At 41.5% G+C, this 25,407-nt stretch overlaps 1 protein-coding gene across 1 annotated transcript; it reads right to left on the minus strand.

The window, feature by feature from the left end:
* Positions 1 to 252: 252 nt before the first annotated feature.
* MYL2 (myosin light chain 2) lies at positions 253 to 20,163 on the minus strand. Its single transcript, XM_077292544.1, has 7 exons — positions 20,005 to 20,163; positions 13,562 to 13,651; positions 12,326 to 12,401; positions 7,268 to 7,372; positions 1,418 to 1,496; positions 1,286 to 1,334; positions 253 to 372 (listed from the first exon to the last, which is right to left on the minus strand). Exons 1-7 carry the CDS (start codon positions 20,116 to 20,118, stop codon positions 271 to 273), a joined length of 615 nt encoding a protein of 204 aa, XP_077148659.1. The 5' UTR covers positions 20,119 to 20,163; the 3' UTR covers positions 253 to 270.
* Between the last annotated feature and the right edge of the window lie 5,244 nt (positions 20,164 to 25,407).

Consider the following 25,407-nt stretch of genomic DNA (forward strand, 5'->3'; position numbering starts at 1 on the left):
ATCTTGGCATGCTTTCCACTAGTCTTTCACACTGCTTCTGGTGCAAAAATATAAGCAGTTCTTCTTAATTTGATGGCTTGTAACTATCCATCATCCTCTTGATTACATTCCAGAGGTTTTCAATGGGGTTCAGGTCTGGAGATTGGGCTGCCCATGACAGGGTTTTGATGTGGTGGTCTCTTAATTTTTGCCAGAGCTGTAAGTCATAGGGGTTTGTGAGAGTAATGAAAACAATACTAACAGGATAGTAAGCAAAGTCAAGACTATTGTTTATTCCTCTTTCTCTTCACCATGGGTGATAATATGCACAAGGTTTTTGTAGTTTAAGTTTCCAGTCACGTCAGGTGGGAAAGCTGTGAACATCTGGTCCACCTTTTAAAAAATAAAGGACAAAAGAAAGTCAAGAAATGTATACATCTACTGGTGTTTCTGCAAAAATTGTAACAATAGTTTTTTTTTTTTAAAGGGTCCCCTGACTAGTTTTGCATCCAACAGGAATTAATTACAATAAAAAAAGTTTGGAAAATGGCAGTAGAAAGATGCCCCAAAAACACTGGAAAAAAAAACCTTCAACATCAAAAATGCATTCAAAATATGATTAAAAATGCTATAATTAAAAGATACTTTAGCTTTACAAAGCGCAAAGAGAAAAGTTGAAGTATCTTTCATATGAAAAATTATGATTCTGACTGCCTAAAAAGAGTCTTTTTGCAGAGTTTTTGTTGTAGAAACTCCCAATTAGGGAGGATTATTTTGTAGAATTTCCATTCTATTTCAGCTTCAAAGACTCACACCCTTAAAGAGTTTTCTCATGAAAGAGATTTATTACTTACCTACCCAGAATAGGTGATAAATGCTTGATCTCTAGGGGTCCCCCATTGATCGCAAAAATATGGGTCCTGATCCCCTTTTCCTCCTCACTTTCGTCAGGATTGAAGGGAGTATCATGGCTCTCCATGACCTCCACTACTCTATCCATGTCTATGAGACTAATGGAGATAGTTGGACACTTCACTCTGCTATCTCCTCGACTGCACATATAATGGGCACCAGGTAAATGTGCTGTTACATGAAGCCCAATCAAATGTTCTCTTAGGTGCAGCTCTATGTAACAGAAAAGCCCCAAGCAGAGAACATTAATTTTCTATTTCGAGATAAAGACAAGAAATTCTGACATTATTAAACCCACCACGGTATATTCACTCTTAAAACCCCAAATAAGCTGAATATTCTAAATTGATTATTCTGTCACACATAAGTACAGTAAATGAGCTGAAAATTGCACCTCTTCACTTGAGAACCTCTCAGCCTGTGTCATCAGCATTTCTCTTATGCTAAAAATAAAACATAAGAAAGAATTTAAAGACAGCGTAGAAATTGGTCCCAGCACAGCAGCTCTGCAGTCACCTGTACTTACTGATCTGATTTAAGAAGGCCACTGCCTTCAGGGTCGAACACTTTGAAAGCATTTAGAATTGTTTCCTCTGGATCGGCTCCTGCAAATTTAAATAATTACCTTTTATTATTAAAATACATCATAGGAACACAAAATATGCAAAGCTGGAGCACTTCTATCAATTGTACACAGTAGGTTTTGACATTCAGACTACAGCATCCACATCAAGAAGGCATTACCCTCATTATGAAACACTCATTGGCCACCACATGCAGACATGGTTTCAGATGCATTTACCATCTGGAGAGTGAAAACCCAGCCTTACGATATACTAATCTAGCTTTATAAAAGTAGCTATGTGCAATGAAAAACAAAGACCGAGAATGGACCTTGATGCACAGACTGACCAAGGATCTCCTGACCTGACCTCATATACCTATGAGGCTCTCAAGTTCCAGTCAAGAGACCCGCAGCTACATTTTTGGAGACATTTTGTATTAGGGTTATTTAATCTATTTGCTGTCTTCATGCAGAAAATACAGTGGATATAAAAGGTTTACGAACCCTTGTTAAAATGCCTAGTTTTTGTCATGTCAAAATATCATACCAAGAAGAGCCATCTTAGAACATTTTTCACCTTAATGTCATCCATAATCTGCACAATTCAATTGAGAAACAAACTGACGTCATTTTGAAGGGGAAGATAGAAATAACAAAATAAAAAAAATGTGGTTTCATAAATCTGAGCATCCTCTCTCTTATAATTGGGGATGTAGTCGTGATCAGAAATAGTCAATCACATTTATGCTCATGTTACATAGTGAGTTCACAGCTATCATCATTTAGAGTGATTTTGATTAATCCTACAGTTTAGCTGTTCTAGTAGAATTTTCTTGACATTTTCTTAGTTACATTTTACAGTAATGGTGCATAAATGTGCTATTCCACTCTCAGGTAAGGAGGGGCACTGCACAGAACCCTAATACCAGCATCCAACACTAGACACTTCAGTCAGGACATCTGGGTGTACCCTTAGGAAGGATGGCCTCATTCCAGTCTGGAGAGGGTTAATAGGTAGAAGATGTTGGTGGAAAAAGCAGAGATGTCATGGAAAAAGAAGGTGGAGTCAGGAAAGATCTAGAAAGTTAGTCAGTAAGTGAGAGGAAGTGAAAAGAAACAGACGTGCTGAAAAGGAGCCCCCTGTCAGAGGGAGCTAGAGAGAGAAAAAGCTGAAGGAAAGTGAAAGTACTGAAAGAAGAGAAGGAAGGTGTCCTAGAGGCACGGTAATGATAAGTCCACCTGTGGGGTTCGCATTCTCGCTGACCATCGTCAGGTGGAGGGACCAGGTCACAGTCGGGACCGGCCCCATTCTAGTGGAGAAACTAAGGACTCAGCTAGATAACTGGAAGCTGTGGCTTTTGCAAGAAGCACAGCCACATCTGCACACATTCGCTGAAAAAACAGCCATATAGGATCCAGGGGGACTTAGAGCTTGCTGCCCGACAAGATCCGAGGCTGCTGGCTTGGGACACTGTGTGGCAGGCGCAAGGCAGGAGAGGCGAAGCCAGCGCAGAGAAACAGCCAGGAAAGGACATAAGAAAGAGGGTTCTGTAAAGGGTACCCAAATTGCTTGAGAGCTGGCTGGCCCACATACTCAGAGGATACATCACCCCGGCTGGGGCAACTAAGAACTGAGTAAAGCATTGAAAACTTCACGCTGCTGTGTCTTCACACTTATTTACTGCGCCATCCACCCTGCACTACATCCACCATCAGCATCTCCATCTTTTACAATCTAAGTGCCCTGGGACTAAAGCTCTACCTGTGGAGAGCTGTACCAACTCTGCTGCATCACCATCAGCCCCAGCGGTCTCTTTAAGCAGCGGCGGCTAACACCTTTATTGCCGAATACCACAGATGGCATCACGAACATTTACAATTCCCTTTTTATTTCATTGACTCTTTTACTGGATGCCCAGGGCCACGGACCGGGTCACTGCTGCCGTGACCACTTTCCCCTTAAGAACCGGCCCGGTACCAAGTCCTCCCAGTTCCCTGGTGAGCACTCCATAAACAGCTTACAAAACAGCAAAGGAATCTCTTTGTTGAAAGTTATCAGTCAAGACAAAGGTACCAAACAATTTCCAAGGCATTAAATATACCATGGAGCACTGAAAACCGTCATCAATAAGTGGACAAGAGTTGCTACACCTAGAACTGGATATCTCTCAAAAATTAATGAAAAGGTGAGAAGAAAATTTGCTTGGGAGGCTGCCAAAAGGTCTACAGCAATATTAAAGGAGCTGCATGAATTTCTGACAAGTACTGGCTGTGCACTGCATGTGACAACAGTCTCACATATTCTTCACATGTTTGGAATGTGGGGTAGTGTGGCAAGACAGAAGGGGCAGCATGGTGGCTCAGTGGTTAGCACTGCAGCCTAGCAGCACTGGAGTCCTGGGTTCAAATCCCACCAAGGACAACAGCTGCAAGGAGTTTGTATGTTCTCCCTTTGTTTGCATGGGTTTGCTCTGGGTTCTCCGGTCTCCTCCCACATTTCAAAGACATACTGTTAGGGAATTTAGATTGTGAGCTCCATAAGGGACAGCGGTGATAATGTGTGCAAACTGTAAAGCGCTGCGGAATATGTTAGCACTATATAAAAATAAAGATTATTATTAAAGATTATTATTACCAAATAAAAAAAACTATCTATCCAAGTCAAGCTATGTTTTGCCAAAACCTACATCCAATCTGCCAAAAGTACATGGGAAAACATGTTATGTTACTATGAGATCAAGACTGAACTTTTTGACCATAAAGCAAAAAGATATATTTGATGCAAAACCAATCCTGCACATCACCAAAAGAACATACATACCCACAGTGAAGCATGGTGGAAGCAGAATTATACTTTAGGACTGTTTTTCAACAGTTGATACTGGGGCTTTAGTCAAGGTGGAGGGAATTCTGAACAGTTCCAAATATCAGTCATTTATGCATCAAAACATTCAGGCCTCTGCTAAAGCTGAAGATGAAGAGCAATTTCAACAACAACACCCTTAAGCATACCTCCAAATCAACAAAAGAATGGCTTCAGCAGAAGAAGGTCAAAGTTTTGGAATGGCCCAGCCACAACCTAGACCTGAATCCAATTGAAAATCTGTGCTTTGACCCGAAGAGGGCTGTACTCAGGAGATGCCCTCTCAATCTGACAGATGTGGAACTCTACTGCAAGGAAGAGTAGGCTAAAATAGCTTATTCTTGATGTGCCATACTGATAGACTTCGGCCCAAAAAGACAGAATGCTGCCATAAATTCAAATGATACCTAAACAAAGTATTAGTTTAAAGGCCTACATATTTATGCAACCACATTATTTTAGTACTTTATTTTTCTTTTTCCACTCAGCAAGATTTCTGTTTATTTTTTAATTCAGTTGTACAGATTATGAGTGACATTAAATTTGACTAGATTTCTTTCCTCCCCTTCCCAGTTTCCCTTTTTCCTACATTTCTAGGTTACCGTGGCATGTAAACGTTTGGGCAGCCCTGGTCAAAATGAACAGTTAAGCAAGTTGAAGATGAAATGATCTCTAAAAGGTCTAAAGTTAAAGATGACACAATTCCTTTGTATTTTAGGCAAAAAAATATATATCAATTGTCATTTTTTTCATTTTAAAAATTACAAAGAGGAAAATGGGCCGATGCAAAAGTGTGGGCACCCTCGGAGATGTGTGTGCACAGATAACTTTGACCAAGGTTTCAGACCTTAATTAGCCTGGGTTGTGGCTTGTTCACTATCATTGTTAGGAAAGGCCAGTTGATGCAAATTTCCCAGTTTTATAAAAACTCAGCCATAGATTCTTCTAAGCAGCTGCCTAGCTGTTTCCTCTGTTTGAAATGTAGTTAGGAAATGGCAGTTAACAGGAACAGTGGAGGTCATGTCAAGGTCTGGAAGACGAAGCAAAATTTCAGTGAGAGCTGCACATAGGATTGTCAGAGAGGCAAATCAGAACCCTCATTTCACTGCAAAATACCTTCTGAAAGATTTAGCAAACTCTGGAGTTGTGGTACATTGTTCTAATGTTCAGAAACACCTGCACAAATATGGCCTTCATGAAAAAGTCATCAGAAGAAAACCTCTCCTGCGTCCTCACCATAAAATTCATTGTCAGAAGTATGCAAAAGAACACCTAAACAAGCCTCAAGCATATTGGAAACAAGTCTTGTGGACCGATGAGGTTAATATAGAACTGTTTGGCCACAAAGATCAAAGGTATGTGTGGAGAAAAAAGGCACAGAATTTCAGGAAAAGAACATCTCACCAACCAATAAGCATGGGATGGATCAATCATGCTTTGGGGTTGTTCTGCAGCCAATGGCACGGGAACATTTCACGGGTAGAGGGAAGAGTGGATTCAATAAAATTTCAACAAATTCTTGATGCAAACATATCACCATCTGTAAAAAAGCTGAAACTGAAAAAAGATGGCTTCTACAAATGGATAATGATCCTAAACACTTGTCAAAATCCCCAACAGACTACCTCAAAAGGTGCAAGCTGGAGGTTTTACAATGGCACTCACAGTCCTCTGTTCTGAACATTGTTGAAAATCTGTGGCTAGACCTCAAACTAGCAGTGCATGCAAGACATACCAGGAATCTCACAGAACTGGAAGAATTTTCCATGAAAGAATGAATGAAAATCCCTCAAACAATAACTAAAAGACTTAGCTGGCTACAAAAAGTGTTTACAAGCTATGCTATTTGCAAAATAGGGTGCTACTAGGTACTAACCGTGCAGGGTGCACAAACTTTTGCATCTTCCCATTTTCCTTTTTGTAATTTTTGAAATGTAAAAGATGAAATAATATTTTTTTTTGCCTAAAATACAAAGGAAACGTGTCATCTGTGACTTTAACCCTTTTAGCGATCATTCCATCTTCAACTTGCTTAACTGTTCACAATAATTGTAATTTTGAACCCAAAATTTTTATGCCATTGTATGGTTTTCATATTATTGGTTGTATTACTTATATAATATGTTTAAGATAATAAAAAGAACTCTTGATAAAGGGTGACATTAAAGGTGAAAAAAGTTCTGAAATAATTCTTCTTGGAATAATTTACCTACATGACAAAATGACAAAAACCTGACAAATCAACTGGGGTGCGTAGACTTTTTGTAGCCACTCTAAGTGTTACAGTGCGTTTTACCATAGATCTGTATTCTGCCACAGTGAGAATAGTGCAAGTTTTTGTTCTGCACCTTATACTCATTGTAATTGCAGTATGTTTTTCTCTATTCACCTTTGTATAAAAGAAAACACACCGCAACTGTGTTTGTCACCAGGGCCACAGCTGCTTTTCCCACAAGCTCTTCGGGACCCTTAATCCTGCAGTTACTCTTTAAATGAATGGGGGTGCAGGTCCTTAGAGAATTTATTTACTTTGCTACACTCCTAACCAGCTGCTTTGCATAAAATTGCAATTCAGCCCCATTCAAGTGAAGGTACATGTGTAAAGATATCTGAAATTTTTGAAGTGTAGTATTTTAATCAATTTATTTGAACATATGGCATTGTTTGTTGCATTAATTTGGGGTTACAAACAAGTGCTACATTTTTAATTGTATCTATTGTATTTGAACAATAGTGTGTGTATTTCATGCTAGTAATAAATCATTAGGTAAAGGAGGCTTTTAGAGTTATAGCCCAAATATTTAGCTCTGTAGTTAAGGATGGGCATATTTCTAAAAGATATCGCTAGGCAAGTTTTTGGCATTCTAGTAATAACTCCTCTTGCTAGCATTTTAGAAAACTTGGACACATACATCTAAGATTCTTGGTACAAATTATAAAATACAAACCTTTCAGCTTCTCTCCAAACATTGTTAAGAACACTGTAAAATTGATTGGTCCTGGAGCTTCTTTTAACATTTCTTCCAGTTCTTCATTTTTTACATTCAAACGCCCTTTCAAGACAAAAGCATGTGAGCACAATAATATAATAGCTATATGTCATTCATTAGGTGGAAGTGTTGTACGTTTGTGCCCTTAAAGAGGTATCCACTATTTTGTCATTGATGACCTATCCTTAGGACAAGTCATCAATGTTTCATTGGTTGGGGGTCCGACACCCGGCAACCCCACTAATTAGCTGTTTTTGGTGGCAGTGGTGGCGCTGTAAGGGGATGTATTATGTCCTTGCTTCTTACCACATGCTCTGTTTGATGTAATGTTTTATTACTGATATTGTAAAATGTCCCATGTTGTATGTATTTACTGTTGCTGCTATGTACATATTTACTACTGTAAGTATTTAGTAAGTAAGTACAGTGTAGTACCCAAATTTAGCCACTAGATTGGGGCGTTATAGTATATGTAATATACAGTAGTATAGTGAAACCAGTTAGTAAACAGTTAAATGTAGGAGGGGTAAGCTGCAGCTAAGAGAGGGAGCACTTCCTCATTTGAGTTAGAAGGCCCAGGTGCCCGAATAGTCCACACAGGCTTAAGTGCCCAGGACAATAGCAGTTACCAAGCAACATTCTTTTATTAATAGAGAGAGCCCAGCCATCCACAGCATCGGGCCAGAACAGCAGAGGCCAGTAAAGCAACAGGAAAGGAGAAAGACAAGACAGGTAGCCCTAAGATGTGGCAGCTTATAGCTTGGGCGGATAACCTCAGTACCAGGGCAAAACGGTTGCCGGGGGAGCTTCCAGAAGCAGCGACCCTGAAACAGGACGATGGGTCACGACAAAGTACAATACTGAAGGGCAGGACAATCACCAGGAGGTGACTAGCTTCGGAGATGGAAACTCTCTTGTCTGGGGTGAAACAGACTAAGGAAGGCCTAACCGTAGCAGAGCTGAATTGGGAGGACACTGAGGAATCGTGCGGCACGGTCCGACCCTGGTATGTGTTATGTGACAGCAATGAATGTGCAAGGAAAGAAGAGATGTGTAATGCGAATTCTGTTGTAAATGCTGTGAGGAATATGGATGTGCTGTGTAAAGCTAACTGTAAAGTTATTTGAAACTTGAAAAGGACTGTGTATCAATCTTTATTACACCGACTGAAGGGAACTCACAGCAAAACAGAGGTGACCCTGACAGTGCAGAGAATGGAGCCACAGGTACACAAAGTGATGGACAATGTTTTTATGTATTGGGAGACCAGGCACTGATGTACCAGAGTGTTCGGCCAGGACTACGGCCCTGGTCGAGCCCCTTACAGCGCTGCCAGTCGAAATGGCTTGATTTTGGAGCTGCTCAGTCTCCTGATAGTGTCCTGATAGTAGGTACTGCACATCCGCCCCTATTGATGTTTTGTTTTTATTCTTCACATTCGAGAAAATCGGATCACACACTGAGTCTAATCAGAGTGTTTAGGGATCACTCACACTTGCGTATAAATTGGACTAGTGCAATCCAATAAAAAATCATATTGTACTTGGACCAATGTTACTCAATGAGGCTGTGCAGATCGGCTCTTTTTTTCTCACCTGTATTCAGCGTGAGGATAAAAAAAATAAATAAAGCAGCATGCTGTGGATAGATGCGTAAATCAGACAAGACTCGCCAATGCACGTCTATGGGTGCGAGAAATAATTGGACGACACACGGACCATCAGTATGGCATTCGATTTCTGCGCACACATCTCAAGGGATCCAGCCAAGCAGATTGTAACATTAGGTCTTGAGAATAGATTTAGAGATATGATAGAGTGTTAGGGTACCGTCTCACTATACGATTTACCAACGATCACGACCTGCGATACGACCTGGCCGTGATCGTTGGTAAGTCGTTGTGTGGTCGCTGGAGAGCTGTCACACAGACCGCTCTCAGCGACCAACGATGCCGAGGTTCGCTGGTAACCAGGGTAAACATCGGGTTACTAAGCGCAGGGCCGCGCTTAGTAACCCGATGTTTACCGTGGTTACCAGCGTAAAAGTAAAAAAAAACAAACCGTACATACTCACCATCTGTTGCCCGTCAGGTCCCTTGCCGTCTGCTTCCCGCTCTGACTGAGTGCCGCCGTACAGTGAGAGCAGAGTGCAGCGGTGACGTCACCGCTGTGATCTGCTCTCACTTTCCGGCCGGCAGACAGTCAGAGCGGGAAGCAGACGGCAAGGGACCTGACGGACATCAGATGGGGAGTATGTACATTTTTTTTTTTTTACTTTTACGCTGGTAACCACGGTAAACATCGGGTTACTAAGCGCGGCCCTGCGCTTAGTAACCCGATGTTTACCCTGGTTACCAGCGAACGCATCGCTGGATCGCTGTCACACACAACGATCCAGTGATGACAGCGGGAGATCCAGCGACGAAAGAAAGTTTCAAACGATCTGCTACGACGTACGATTCTCAGCGGGGTCCCTGATCGCTGCTGCGTGTCAGACACTGCGAGATCGTAACTATATCGCTAGAACGTCACGAATCGTGCCGTCGTAGCGATGAAAATGCCACTGTGTGACGGTACCCTTAGATATAGATAGGAATGGGAAAGTGCAGTGGAGGGCACAGTAGAAGCAGGAAATAGATAAGTCCAGCATAGGAACAATTAAAGCATCCAGGAACAGCCCCAGTTTGAGAGGGGCAAGGATAGTTATATTGGGAAACAATTCCTGGATTTAGCCAGATAGAGATAAGAGATTAGATAGGAGAACTGAACTTGTGGAGTTCATGCCCAGAGGGCTGAAAAGCACAGGAAAGCAACTGTGTCAGGAAAATGGGTCGGAACCCATGAAAGCTGCAGAGCCAGACAGAATATTTCAGGGGCCAGGGGTGCCAGACCAGAATGGGATAACTGAAGCTGAAAAACATGTGACTGTAACATCATATCGTGCTGTAACTAAGTTGGAAGTTGGAATATTCAGCAAAGTTCACTTGTTTGAAAAGGATCAATTATCTCCTATTCAATGTGCAGCTGATCCAAGAACCAGGAACGCAGGGTTAGTGATGTGTAATCTAATTCATACAATGCACAAGGGAGATGGGACATTATTTACTAGTGTGGTGCCAGAGGGTGGGAACACAGCAGCCCCTCAGCCATGACTAACGCCCTGTGCGCCTTACAACTGTTTAACCTAATAAATAAATACATTAAAAAAAAAGACGTGAGGTCCCCCTATTTTATGAAACCAGCAAAGGTAAAGCAGACAGCTGATATGATGCATAGTTATTGGACCTTTACCAGCCTAAAAATATCAGCCGTCAGCTGCCCCAGAAGTAGAACATTACAAGAGGTACTGGCACTTTGCCGTCACTCTTCCCGATAACCCTGGTGTGTTGGCAGTTGGGGTAATGGGGCTTGGGGTCACCTGCGCTCCACAGGATGAGGTGACGTGAAGAGCTATGATGTCAGTAATGTTACTGCCCTTCACAGTTGTTGGCCGTGTGGCTGTTGCTAAAAGCCTATGGAGTCTCAGAACAATGCTCCATAGGCTTTGGACTATGTCGGACCTGCGTAGGACTTTTTTTTTGTAAATTGGTGAGCGAGGGAAGTGTCTTGCTTTTATTTTTCTCTTTATATGTTTTTCAGGTTTCCATTTGTGGACTATGTCGGATTCCTTGGATTACATTGGACCTACTTGTTTTTTTTTTTTGTTTAACAATAAATTGGTGAACCAGGGAAGTGTTTTCTTAAACTATTTTTAAGTGGATGTTTTTTACTTTTTAGTACTGTGTTAGTAATGGGGGTGTCTGACACCTCTCCATTACTAACACTAGGGCTTGATGTCAGCGGGTTTTTGAACAGTTTACAGCTTATATCAACCCCAAACTCCATTACCTCTATTGCCAACGCACCAAGGCAGTCAGGAAGAGCGATGGCGAAGCATCAGACTTGGAGCAACTCGTGATGTGCCTCTTTTGGGGTGACTGAGGGCTGGTATTTTTAGGCAGGAAAGGACCCAATAACCATGGACCTTCTCAGCATGATAATATCAGCTTACAGCTGTCTGATTTACCTTTGATGGTTTCATAAAATAGTGGGGACAGCAAGTCATATTTCTAATTTATTTATTTATTAGGTTAAACATCTATCTATATCTTTATGTATGAATGCTTTATTATCTTTGTCAACTAGCTTTTAAGTTTACATAAACTTAGTAATATAGTATGTAAAAGGTGATGTTAAAAACACGTCATACGGATCACATATGGATCAGAGTTTAATAAAATAATCTTACACTTGCATGACAAAAAGTAAACCATACAGATTCCACTTGTCCAACTTTTCTGGATGAAAATCGGACCGATTTTTATACACTTGTGTGAGCTAACCCTTAGCATAATCGGACTGATTTTTGGGATGGAGAACACACGGTTCTCTGACCCCAGCCTTAGCGTGGATACACCTATAATTAATATCACCTAATTGTTAATGTAGTCAGCGATCATCAAGAGGAATAAACAGAAGAACACCAAAATGTTGGGTTTTAAGAAAATAGGTTTTGGAATTTTGATTCTTAAGCAGAAATATCGGGAGACATGACAGGTCCTCTTTAAATGGATGTTACTCCCCCAGTTAGCAAATACTTACGAGTTTGCCTTAAGTAAAATAAACCCGCTATTTTTATCTATCACTAACTCTGATAACAGCTGTATTCTCTCCAATGACAATTGAGGCTTGTGGATCCTACACAATTATGTGGATAGCGTTACAGTTTCATGTGCGGACATGGCAGTGTGGTATGTGTGACATTTAGATAACTTATGGACAGTATATCCAGGATGTAATAATGAAGGATTAGCTTGTAGCATCATTTCCATAAACTGCTCATATATTATTGGCAACATGTTCTCAGATATTGTACTAGCCGCCTGTGTCTAATTTGCTTTGAAGTTATTTTAGAAGCTTCTTTATATTTAGTAGGAGAGTGGACTATGTACACACATACATATGTAGCCTGTATTACCTAAAGCTGCAAAGGTATCTCTGAGATCTTCTTTATCGATGAACCCATCTCGATTCTGGTCCATAATGGTAAAAGCCTCAATTAAGAAGAATAAAATAGAAGTCAATCATTTTTATTGTAAGCATTTTGTATTTTTTTTACTATGTTTGATGAATTTGACCTGTGTGGTCTTTGTCCAGTGCTCTATAATGGGATGTGTGGGGCCTAATAAGAGTTATATACAGTAATAGATAAATCCCACAAAAAGATATAGGTTCCAATTCATCAAAGCTTTTACTCCAGTGTTCTGACATAAAAAGCTTTGAAAAGTCGCAACATTTTGGCGCAACTTGAGGCTGCGCTAAAATCTGGTGACTTTTGGCGTTCTCATTCATTTTCACCTAACTCAGACAAAGTTTGCTGTGCATAAGTGGAACAGATGGCGAGACGACCACCACTCGTCAAATTCATGAGAGGCAGCGTTCACTACGCCACAAATCTTACTCCAGCAGGGATTGGAGTAGGATTTGTGGCGAGGCACACACAGAGGTGCCTGCCACTTTTACGACGCTCCTGAATCATTAATAGGTGTATGCCTCTTCATGAATGAAGAGTGTTTGACTCAAGCACATACCTTAGTCAAAACTGATGTCAACAAGGCCATTTTATTTATCCCAGTTTACAATTTTTAACAATAGCATGAATACAACATAAAATTAATTCCAGGCCAGTACTTCAGGCATGACTAGGCCTCTGACATCCTTGCACGCAGTGAAGTCTAAAGTCTAGATGCACTGGATGCCAGGGCCTCGAGTGAAGCAGTTGAGAGCATTGTGTGTGACAGGGAAATGAGAAAAGAAGAGGAGTGGAGGAGCGGACGGTGAGCTGTTGGGACCGCAGGACAGGTGAGTGGTGAGGTATTATTTTTTTACATCCTACTTTATTTTGACCATGGTAAGGAACAATCAAATTGCAGGGAATAACTTCCCTGTGACCCAAATTTCCATGAAAAATTTGCACGAATTCAAACGTCGTCCGATTCGCACATCTCTAGTTTTCTAAAGGTACCTGAAGCTAGGGATGCCTTAAATAGACGAAACCTAGAGATGTGCGAATCGGCAACTTTTTAGTGGAAAAATACTGCTGTGGCTCTATGACGCTGAAGTCGAGCACTAGTTTTGGTCGATATCTGATGTCATAGAGCCAAAGCAGTATAGTAGATTCTGACTGTACCATTTACCTACGCACATCATTTACCTCCTTAAATTCTTGAATCTGGGTTTGCTCAAACATGGAGAATACGTTGGAGTTGGCCCCTTCTGCCCTCTTCTTTGCTTTCTTGGGAGACTTGAGAGGTTATGAAAAATAAAAAAAAATACATTTTATATTTGCATGTTATCAACGGGCTACTTCTGTGCAAAAAAAATATCTAATTTTACTCAGTAGGCTAAGTACGAATGGAAGAATAAAGAGATTTTAGAACTGTCTGCTAGATTACGATTAACCTCTTCATAATTATAATAGTCTGGTTAAGCACTCTGGTTACTCATCTATTATTTAAAGGGAACCTGTCAGTCTGCCAGTCTGATATACCAACCAGTGCCCTGAATACACTCAACTATGTTTTACTCTGTAGTGTTGAAAAAAGTCTAAGAAAATATATTGGGTGGCTCAGCGGTTAGCGCTGTTACTTTGTAGCACTGGGGTCCTGGGTTCATATCCCACCAAGGACAACATCTGCAAGGAGTTTGTATGTTCTCCCCATGTTTGCGTGAGTTCTCCGGTTTCTTCCCACACTCTACCGACATACTGATAGGGAATGTAGATTGTGAGCCCCAATGGGGACAGTGATGATGTCTGTAAAGCGCTATATAAGCAAAGCATAATAAACAAATAAATATATAAGTTTATAAACTGCCTGGTCAATATAAAGTGTCCAAAAAGTGCCCCTCTAGCTACTTCCCATCTAGCTGGATTTAAAGTACACCTCACAGATGATACATGCTGCCCAATCTGTGGGCAGCTTATTTCAGATTGTGGCTGCACAATCTCTGCAAGGTATATTTTACGTAGAAATGCTGGGGTATTTAAGAGAATAGCCGCCAGAAAACGAGCAGTGCTTTAGACTAGTTGAATAAGCAGGTCCCCGGCAGCTTCTGTCCGATCACTGTCCTGGATTGACAAATCTCTGCCTACATGCGCATATAGGCAGAGACATGTAAGTCATTGGCATTGGGTGAGGAGAAGCTGACGGGGACCCACCTGTCCGACTAGTCTAGAGCACCGCTATTTCTGATACATGCTGCTCACGGATTGGCTAGCATGTATCAGATGTAAGGTTCACTAGAGCCAGTTTTTGTTCTTATTTTATTCTCACTGCTCACTGAGTGCTCTGTTTTGTGTTTTTTTAATCTACCATACAGTTCCAATAATATGGGCCTGTTTATCAAGTACTATTTTTTATGGTCTTTAAAGAGTAACCGTCATTTAAATTTTTATTTTATGTCAATACTACCTGTGAAAATAAGCAAATTTATAATATATTTTATCAGAGAAATCTGCTTCTTTCTTTCTCCTCCAGGACTGATCATTTATTTTCAAAAGTGTAAATTCAGTGGTAAAATCTGTATTCAGTGAAGACAGATTGTTACATTCCTGATATAGGAGATGGCATTTGGTATTTTAAAAAATTCTGTGTAGAAAGAGGGAGGAGAGGAGAAGGGAGGAGATCTGGTTCTAGCACCTTTCTCCTCCTCTTCTCTCCCCTCTACTTAGAATCTTATAAAAAAAAAACAGTTTTCCTGTGTACTACTGATTTAGGGAATAAAAATGAAAACAACTGTTACTCTTTAAGGGAACATGGTTCACAGAGTAATAATGCAGAGCAACCTAAATATGTGCCCCCAGAGAATCCCGTGAGCCACATCCCCTTAGAAAAGTCCATTAAAATTATCACTAAATAAGAAGGTTCTAGATCTCTGGAACTGTAAAAAACAAACAAGTAAACAAAAATAATTGAATACTCAGAGGAGCAGCAGGAATAAAATAGGAGCAAAAACGAGCAACTTTTGACTCAGTGACAGGTCCTCATTAATGTGCAAGTCTCTCCCTGTTTGTACATAGGAAGAATCCCGTCAATCTGTCTGAGACAGGCGGGTACAATTCGGCAGGGAGACGTTCCTCAGATACTGTACATCTCTAAGGCCTCTTTCACATTTCCGTCGGTACGGGGCCGTCGCAAACCATCGGCCCTACGTACCAACGGACGTTGTGCAAAATTGTGCACGCATCCGCTGCCCATTCTGAAGTTCCGGGAGGAGGGGGCGACGGACGGACGAAAAAACGTTCCCTTGAATGTTTTTTCGTCCGACGGTTCGCAAAAACACGACGCATCCGTTACACGACATATGCGATGTGTGGCCATCCGTCGCAATCCATCGTCAATAAAAGTCTATGGCAAAAAAACGCATCCTGCGGGCACATTTGCAGGATCCGTTTTTTTACCAAAACGACGGATTGCGATGGATGGCAAAAAACGGAAGTGTGAAAGAGGCCTAAGGCACTTAGTTAAACTCCATATCTTAGAAAATAATTCCGCCAATGTAAATATAGGACCAATATATGAACCATCCAGCAGGGATGTATGGCGTGGAACACCGCAGCCCAGTACATTGCTTAGTGGCTGCTGCCGAGTGCTGCACTTTAATTCCCATTCATGAGATGTCGTGTTGATTACATATAGATGGTTCATCAATATGTCAGACCCAGAAAACGCCTCTAAAGTTATCTGTATAAATCATGAGATGATTAAAAAAGAAAAAACAATTGACCATAAAAAATGTGTTAAAAAGCAAACCAATTTTTAAATACTGTCCCCAAGTTCAGCACTCTCTCTGCTTCCTGCTATAGTTTTTGGTGATCAGCTGCAGTGTTGACATCACATCAACAATACTGCAAGCAATCATTGAGCTCAGTCGCTCTGCCAATGAAAATGGCACGAATTGCTGGGCACAGTTATTGGCTGCAGCGTTGTCACCATGATGTGACTGTTGTATCTGATCAAAGGAGACGGGGGCAGTGGCGGAGATACCGTGCTGGACCCAAGAACCCAAGAACTAAGTAAAATGTGCTTCTTTTTTTAAACATAACTGAGCTTAATGGCAAAAGTTTTTTGAAAAGAGGCAACCCCTTTAACAGTCATATAAAACATAAAAATATACTCTGGATAAAATAACTACACATATGTCTGCTGCTGAGAGTAACTGCTGAGGCAGGAAAAGGAGGATGACAACTGAATACTTCAACTTTATTTTTTTCTTAATTTTTGCCTGAAAGATTTTACAGAATTTAAAAGCATTGTTAAAGGGAATCTGTCAGTAAGATAAATCCCCCCAAAACAGTTTATATAGGTATGTTGGTCAGTGAAAGAAAAACACAGGGGAACCTTTCTAACCATTGTCGATTGTCTACAGAAATCCATGATATTTGCAATATGCAAATGAGTCATTAGGTGCTTTATCATGCTCAGAGAACTTAGCGAAACTCTGCCTCCTGAGGTCACTTCCCTCCTGAGTGCCTCCCCCTCAGTGTATCTGTGACATTTTGTGCTGGCCATAAAATCTAGTGTCTGTGTAGATCACTTTCCTCGCTCCTATGCCCTGCTAAGGGGGGCACCGGCCTCAGTATTGAACTGTCTGCGCTTACTCTGCCCAGTCATGCTGATCTCCTCCTTGCTCTTCTTCCTAGTGTACACTGGGGCTCGGCAGCACATGCACAGTTAAAAGCTGAAGTCAATGTCCTTCGCAGGTCACTTTAGTGCACAGAAGCATTGAAAGTGTCGATCTATGCAAGCGTTAGATTTCCTGGCCAGTTCCTGACATCACAGATACATTGAGCTACCACTCATATGGAAATAACCTCAGGAGGCAGAGTTTTGGTAAGTGCTCTGGGTGGGACAAAGCACTTAATGCCTCATTTGCATATTGTGAAAATTATAGATTTCTCCAAATTCAGGCAGTAGATAGCGGACATAAAGGCACCAATGTGTTTATCTTTCACTGATCTACATGCCCATATAATCGGTTTAGGGGAGGTCGATCTTGCTGACAGGTTCCCTTTAAACAATGCAGTAAGGTAAATATGTGATTTACATGGTTACACAAATTTTAATATGATTGTCAGTATTATAGCATTTATGGTAAAAATTTCCTATAAATGTAACAAGGTTTTAGTTTTGCCCATTGTGAGATAGTAAAAGTGTCCTATAAAATAAACATATGGGGCAGATTGACTTTTTGAAAGTGCAAACTTGGACTAGATAGTGTTAACATGCCCCTGATTTATCGGCGGTTTGATACATTTGGTGCATGTATAGACTATGTTGAGTTGAGTCTAGGTCTTTACTACCTATTTGTCGGTTTACTTTTTGCCATCAGACACTTACTAATGAGTCGTGTCCACTTTCAGCAGGGCCACGCCTCATGTTAATTGTGTCTTGGAAAGTGTCTAATGTTACATTCACACTCCTGTGTGTTGCGTCCTTTGTGCACAGAACCGGCCCTAAGTCTCCTGACCCAAACTCAACAGCCTTATAGGCATATGTAGTCTATGCATCACAGTCCTTACTCGGACCGCAACACACGGATGTGTGAATCCAGCCTCGAACAAATAATGACTGTGGTGAGCTGCAATGCAGGTAAGAAGGCTTTTTGGTGCCAAGTAAGGCAGAAGTAAAGAGGATGTCCACTACAATATATAATGCACCCATCAGTTTAAACAGTGGAAAAAAGTATTTTTGTAAATACCTCTGGTTGCCATTCTTGCCTGTGAGTGGCACTATTGCTGACTGCTCACTGGGCATCACGTGACCCCAGCTGCAGCCGCCAAAGACGTCACGTCAAGTTCTGGGAACCCAGAGGTGTGACCCAGTGGCATGCACCCCCCTGAGAGACTGGGCAGTGGGCGGTCATGAGACCCTGATATGTTGAGCCTATCTTAGTGCCCCCTAACGATCAGCTGTAATGTATGGGGATGCATTGCAGAGCACCCATTTAAATTATCATGTGATCTAGGTAAAGGCAGTTTCACATGTATTGTTTTTGCATACTAGAAAAAAATGACCAATTTTCATCAGTATTTTGGATCAGATTTTCATCAGTGTTTGTCCCATGTGTCAGTTTACACCATAGTGTGTCTTTTTCTTTTTTTGCATACAAGAAAAACTTAAAAGTGGATGAAGATTTCCTGGCTTACTGTGGGAGAAAAATGGACAGCACAAGTATCCTATCTGTGTGCTGTCCGAGTTTTTCACAGACCCATAGGTTTGAGTGGATGATTTTGATCAGTGACCAAGATCAAAACTGGACATGTCTCTTTTTTGGCAGGCATGTAGTGCTCAAAAAAGTGGACATGTGAACAGCACAGCACACCATAATGAAAAGCATGGATAGAAGACATAAGAGCAAAATGGACCGTGTGAAGGAAGCCTTACTTGGTCCTCCAGAAGGTTTTCAAAATCAGCAGCACAGTCTAATAACATGTGATCCGAAATGACCAGGTGAAAAAGCAGCTAAAAGTCCTGACTGCTCAGATTCTGTATCACACAGAATAGATGGAAACACCACAACAATTTATTAACAAACTGATGTGAATCCTTCATACTCACAAATGTCCGCCATCCTAAGCATGTCTGTGTAAATTAGGCTGGCTTCCCCGAGGGTGGCTGACCCACCTGCGGCCACCAATGAGTGCACGAGTTTGAGGATTACGAGGCTAGTTGCCAAGTCTTGTGCTCAGCCGCCCATACAGGTGGAGGTGGCTGTGCTGCCGCACGCGGAAACAGTCTCAAGGATTCACAATTATTTATTAATGAAGTGTTGTGATGTTGCCATTTATTCTGAGTCTTCCTGAGTGAAAGGGGCTTTTTCACTCCTCAGGTTGGGCCATGTTCAGAATTTGGTCAGGATTTTACATTAGTATTTGTAAGTAAAGCCAAGAATGGGTGAAAAATACAGAAGTGGTGACGTGTTTCTATTATACTTTTCATCTGATTGTTCATCTCCTGGTTTTGACTTACAAATATTGATATGAAATACTGTTGAAAATACTGCTGTGTGAATGAGGCCTATACGCGAGTGTCTTGAATAGAATTTTCTATTGAGGGATATATAAATGCATGTTCTACACTGGACAACCCCTTGGCGGACTCTCAAGTCCATAAAACTATCTCGATATTGATGAAGGCTGACTATAATATAACACCTGCAATTAAGGTTTATGTATCATACTTAATTCTGACACTATAAATGGAATAATTAGAAAAAAATAAAGTTATCTAAAATACTATAAAGCAATTGTCATGCAATAATTGCAAGCAAAATATTGTCAATAATGTTCAGCAAAAATGGTAACAAGCAGATATATTGTATATACTATGTGTTAAAAGACATCATTGCAAGGTATGAAGTAATTAGTAACACAGATGATGACATTTGTAAAATACCAGTTGTTAAAAACCACCAATGCCTTTAGTATACCAGTAACACATGTTAGATGTGGATTTTCTACCATCACTCTCCCACTACAGAACTCTCATCCCATCCAATTTACATGAACCATAACTCTCTGCTCCGACTCTTAATTCATGACTCTCCACTAGTGATGATATACACTGAGGTCACAAATGTCCATGTTGTACTTACCATGGTTTGGCTGGCACTTGGGGTGCTACTGTCAGGGAACCTCCTAGACCTGATCTGTGAGCTTTGCCCAGTCACACAATAAATATGCCCCATACTAGTTATAAATAAACTCATGACCACTTTTGGCAGTCTAGGGTAGCCCCATCCTCATACATGCCTTTCCCTTGTCTCCAAACTTGACACATTGTTGTACACGCTGATGATATGTGAGACAAAGAAGATCTGAAGGTTATGGAAACCCAACGCTTGTGAAGCTCCATCCCGTGTGCGGTCTTATTTAAAGCAACAATACCACAGCAGATGCTGCATACACCGCTCATAACAATTGCTGCAGAATGCCAACTCTTTTCTATTGTTTGTCATTTCTTCTTTTAACTACCTAAGTAGTGGTCTGCTGCTTACCCAGGGGATGACAGAGATGAAAAATAATCTTGTAGATTGTAAGCTTGCGAGCAGGGACCTCACTCCTAATGTCACTGTTTAAATTGCCTTAACTGGTACTGAATTTATTGCCTGTACATGTCCCCGCTTAAGTGTAAAGCGCTGCGGAATATGTTGGCGCTATATAAATAAAAATTATTATTATTTTTTTTTTTCTTTTATATCATCATGTCATAAAAAACCACCAATGCCAAGATTTTACCAATCTCCTCTAGATTGTAAGTGGCTCAAATGTTCCTCAATGTTTCCATAAAGACTATAAATTCACAAATCTAAGACAGCACAGTCTCACACAAAAAACAACATAATTTAAGGATGCCAGTAGACCATAGAAAGCCATGGGACATAATGCCTTTTTCAAGTCAATCAGAGCTATAAAAAATACAAATATCCCCATATGTAATATGATTGGGTAGCATGACTCATTGATACAGATAGAAATTAATCTTTATTTAATCTTTATTTTAAGAAATATGTTAAGAACAACATTTTGGGGCACTTTCTAATATATACATATTACAGGTCCTCCTCCTGCATATATCAGTGCCTGCTTATAGAGGTGCTTGTGACCAGACCTGTCCATCAGCCTCCTCAAATTGAAAAACACTTCACATGGGATAGCTGTTTTTCACTTGGAGGAAGGATTCACGTGGATGAACAAGGTCTTGTCATAGGAAGAGAACTTATAATACTTATATATTATTAAAAGGGTTGTCTGGTCTTAGGATACAAGTCTGCGGTGACTGCTGTGAGGATTCTCTGGCGCCAGGAGCAGCAGGCACATGGGTGTAAGTATGCAATTTGCATACATGCATGTCGCCTAGATGCACATGGCCTCACTCAATTATTATATATTTTTTATAGCGCCATTTATTCCATGGTGCTTTACATGTGAAAAAGGGGGCATATATAGACAAATACAATAAACATGAGCAAAAAACAAGGCACTAACAGGTACAGAAGGAGGGAGGACCTCACAGTCTGCAGGGGATGGGTGAGGATACATTATGAGAGGGTAGAGCTGGTTGTGCGGCTGTTCAGTAGGTTGAGGATCATTACAGGCTTGTCGGAAAACGTAGGCCTTCAGGTTCTTTTTGAAGAATGGTAGGCGAGAGTCTGATGTGTTGGGGTAGAGAGTTCCAGAGTATGGGGGAAGCACGGAAGAAGTCTTGGATGCGGTTGTGGGAAGAAGTGATAAGAGGGGAGTAGAGAAGGAGATCTTGTGAGGATTGAAGGTTGCGTGTAGGTAAGTACCGGAAGACCATGTCACAGATGTATGGAGGAGACTGGTTGTGGATGGCTTTGTATGTCATAGTAAGGGCTTTCAACTGGAGTCTCTGGATGATAGGAAGCTAGTGAAGGGCTTGGCATAGGGGAGAGGCTGGGGAATAGTGGGGAAACAGGTAGATTAGTCAGGCAGCAGAGTGAAGGATGGATTGGAGTGGTGCCAGAGTGCTGGAGGGGAGGCCAGAGAGTAGAAGGTTGCAGTAGTCAAGGCGGGAGATAAGGGCGTGCACTAGTGTTTTTGTGGTTTCGTGGTCAAGGAATGCGTGGATCCAGGAAATATTTTTGAGTTTGAGATGGCAGGAGGAGGCAAGGGCTTGGATATGTGGCTTGAAAGAGAGGGCAGAGTCAAGGATCACCCCGAGGCACCGAGCATGCGGGACTGGGGAAAATGAGCAGCCATTGACATTGATGGATAGGTCTGGTGGATGGGTAGAGTCAGATGGGGGATGGATGATGAATTCTGCTTTGTCCATGTTCAGTTTTAGAAAGCGAGCAGAAAAGAAATAGAAGTGTAATGAGCAAAGCCAAACATGTCTAGTTGGAATGTGACCAGAAGTATGAAAATCACATACTTGCGGTTATATGACCGCTTACCCCCGGTACCGGAGAATCCTGAAAGCCCGCTCTTGGCATTAGTACTGGAGAACTCTCACAGTGTCAGGGCAGATTTACATAGAGTGACTGCAGACTTGTACTCTAAGGCCAGACAACCCCTTTAAGTGTCACAAAATCATGTCACCAGCACATTTGATAAAAGATTAACAAGGTGGCCAACCCCTTTAACTATTGTTGTGTAGCCCGAGCCTTAAAGTACCTATACAAATTTGACGAATGTTGTTTGAATCTTCCAAGTTTGGTGGACCTGGTCAATCATCTAATGTCTATGGTGTAGGGAGTAGTAAATCACGTTCTTGAGTCCTTGTGAATAAGATGGACATAACTGCAGCAAAGGAGCACAAACAGAATCCATTGGAATTTTGTTTGTTTGAATGGGTCTGTCCTGCTCACAGGTATTCAGAAAAGCACTGGATGGAACCATCAAACCAGTGTTTAACACAGTGCGTACCTAGATATACTAAACTGTGAAAGGAAGACATACTTGAGGTTTAACTCAGGAAAATAACTGACAGTAATGTCCGTGATCTGCTGTCAAAACCACAAGTAAGGCTACTTTCACACTAGCGTCGGGAACAACCCGTCGCTGTGCGTCGGGCCGACGTTCCCGACGCTAGCGTGGTCTCCGCCGCACAACGGGGGCAGCGGATGCATTTTTCCCACGCATCCGCTGCCCCATTGTGAGGTGCGGGGAAGTGCGGGGAGGTGGGGGCGGAGTTCCGGCCGCGCATGCGCGGTCGGAAAAAGCGGACCGTCGGGAGCAAAAAACGTTACATGTTACGTTTTTTTCTCCCGACGGTCCGCTACCACACGCCCAAGCGTCGCAAAACGGACGCAACGTTTGGCAATGCGTCGCAAATGCGTCGCTAATGTTAGTCTATGACGAAAAAACGTATCCAGCAAGAACTTTTGCTGGATGCGTATTTTCGGCAAAACGACGCATTTGCGACGTATTGCAGTTAACGCTAGTGTGAAAGTAGCCTAAGATAATATTTAGTCTACATGATATACAGTAGAGTACGGTAAGTTTCTGCTGTCCACCAGGAAATATCTAATGATTCTGACTTTCTTCTAATCTAGAAACTGTGAAACTGTAGAAGGCGTGAGTCAGTATTTCATCACTAGCATTTATCTTCTATTCATTCTTACTACGTGCTTTTCAATATCGTTCCTACATTTCTAAAAGGATTTTTTTTCTTACATAGACTTACTTTCTGGCAGTTTTCAATTTTGTAAAAACATGGCATTTTTTTTTTTTTTTTTTCAAGCCAAGGTTTTCAATTAGCAACTGAATAAATCTGATGCTTTTCAAGGAAGCCAACGTCCAGTGACATAAAAACCATAACATTAAACTTGAAATGTCTCTTAATTAAAGATAATCTATAAGATGTGAATTTTAACTATTTGTAAATCAATTGGTGAAAAGCACCAAAAAATGCCCTCTGGCTTTTTACACAATTCACAACATTGCATTAGTAACAGAGTGCTAACACGATCTGAGGCACGACTGTGCAGGCTTCCCTGTAATGCTTTATAGCCATTACAAAATATTACAAAACGTGGTGTATCCTAGCCTATCAAGAGGGACTATCGGGGCCTGTAAAAAAGCAGAGGCAGGGAGTACAGCAACCATTTTATGGTGATTTTTGGATAGTGAGAACATTAGAGCCTACAACTCAACAATAGAGATAGGAATAGTATGACTTAAAACAATATACAAATACTCCAAACAGTAATGTGTATTACAACTACAGCACTGAAGAAAATGAGAGTAGAAGTCTGGGAATAATATAAAGATTCAATTGATAGAGGTAAGAGAGAGAAAATGGAGGTGCCAGCAGTGCTAGACTCTATTTGATTGATCAGTGGTAGGGCGTGTGCACGTGGCACGTGGCCGTATTATCGGTCTGAGTACAATCTGACAAAACATTGCATCGTACTCGGACAAATGATATTCTATGGGACCATGCATATAAAGATTGCTGCATGCCCGAGTTGGCTCTGATATTCAGATCGCACTCAGCCATGCAAGTCAATGAGTCCATGGAAACCATTAGACTGCATTCTGATGACATCTGAGTGCAGTCCAATTTTCAGTGACTGACTGAATGGAGAATGTGATGACACAGTGTCAATCTGGCTACTGGTGCGGAAGTGAATTATTCTTAATTATGCCAGACGTACTGTTCCTTTGTTCAGTAGGTCAAGGGACATGAGTCAGTGTTTCATATGAGACTGTCTGTTGACCCTTGTTGTACGTTAAATATGCATTATAATTTAACAGTCAAACAATGAGGGATTGCCTCCCACCAGTCCTGTGGGACATTTTCCTGAAATGAGAACTGTGGGATATAATAGGGCTCTGCTCCTGTCAGCCCAAGAACTATGGTTCTAGTTGGTGGAATACAAATCTGATCCACTGCCCATCACTGAGCCCACAAAGTTGTTTGGAGAACCTAGGTTGGGACAATCAAGTCACCTGGCCAAATACCTTGCTGTGCTCTGTTAGCTTGCTAAGCTTCCTACTACATCTTCTCTGTGGGTGCTCACCAAAAGTGGGGTGCTACTGGTTGGGGTAGCGCTGGATACACTGAAGTCGCGGAGGTCCTAATCCCCAGTGAGCCAGCAGAAGGGTAAGACTCTGTCATTTGCACTGTCTTACGTACTTGCTGGGAAAGTATTATACTGTATATTGTTGAACTGAACTGCGGTGAACTCACTGAGCTCAGTGCTGCACTGAGAGACTTTTTCTCACGGTGTCCAGGTCAATGCAGTTCAAGGGATCAGCTGGGAATGCAGCCTCAGTGACCCACGGTAACCTCGAAGAGGTCACCACTGGTCACTGACACTGCGCTCACAGCAGCTCATTCCTCAGTGGTTCTCAGCCTGGATGGTCTCATCTTGGCACCATCCATGTTTAAAACTATTTATCCCAGACATGGATTATGGCGTGGGACAGAACGACGGAGAGGTGAGGGATTTGGTGTTTTTCTATTTTTGTTTTATTACAGGAGACGAGGGCTTCATTGGAATGGTCATTAGGTGAGTATAACTGTGTGT

This window comes from Ranitomeya variabilis, chromosome 1, assembly GCF_051348905.1.
Source record: "Ranitomeya variabilis isolate aRanVar5 chromosome 1, aRanVar5.hap1, whole genome shotgun sequence".
In the NCBI taxonomy this organism is placed as follows: Eukaryota; Metazoa; Chordata; class Amphibia; order Anura; family Dendrobatidae; genus Ranitomeya; species Ranitomeya variabilis.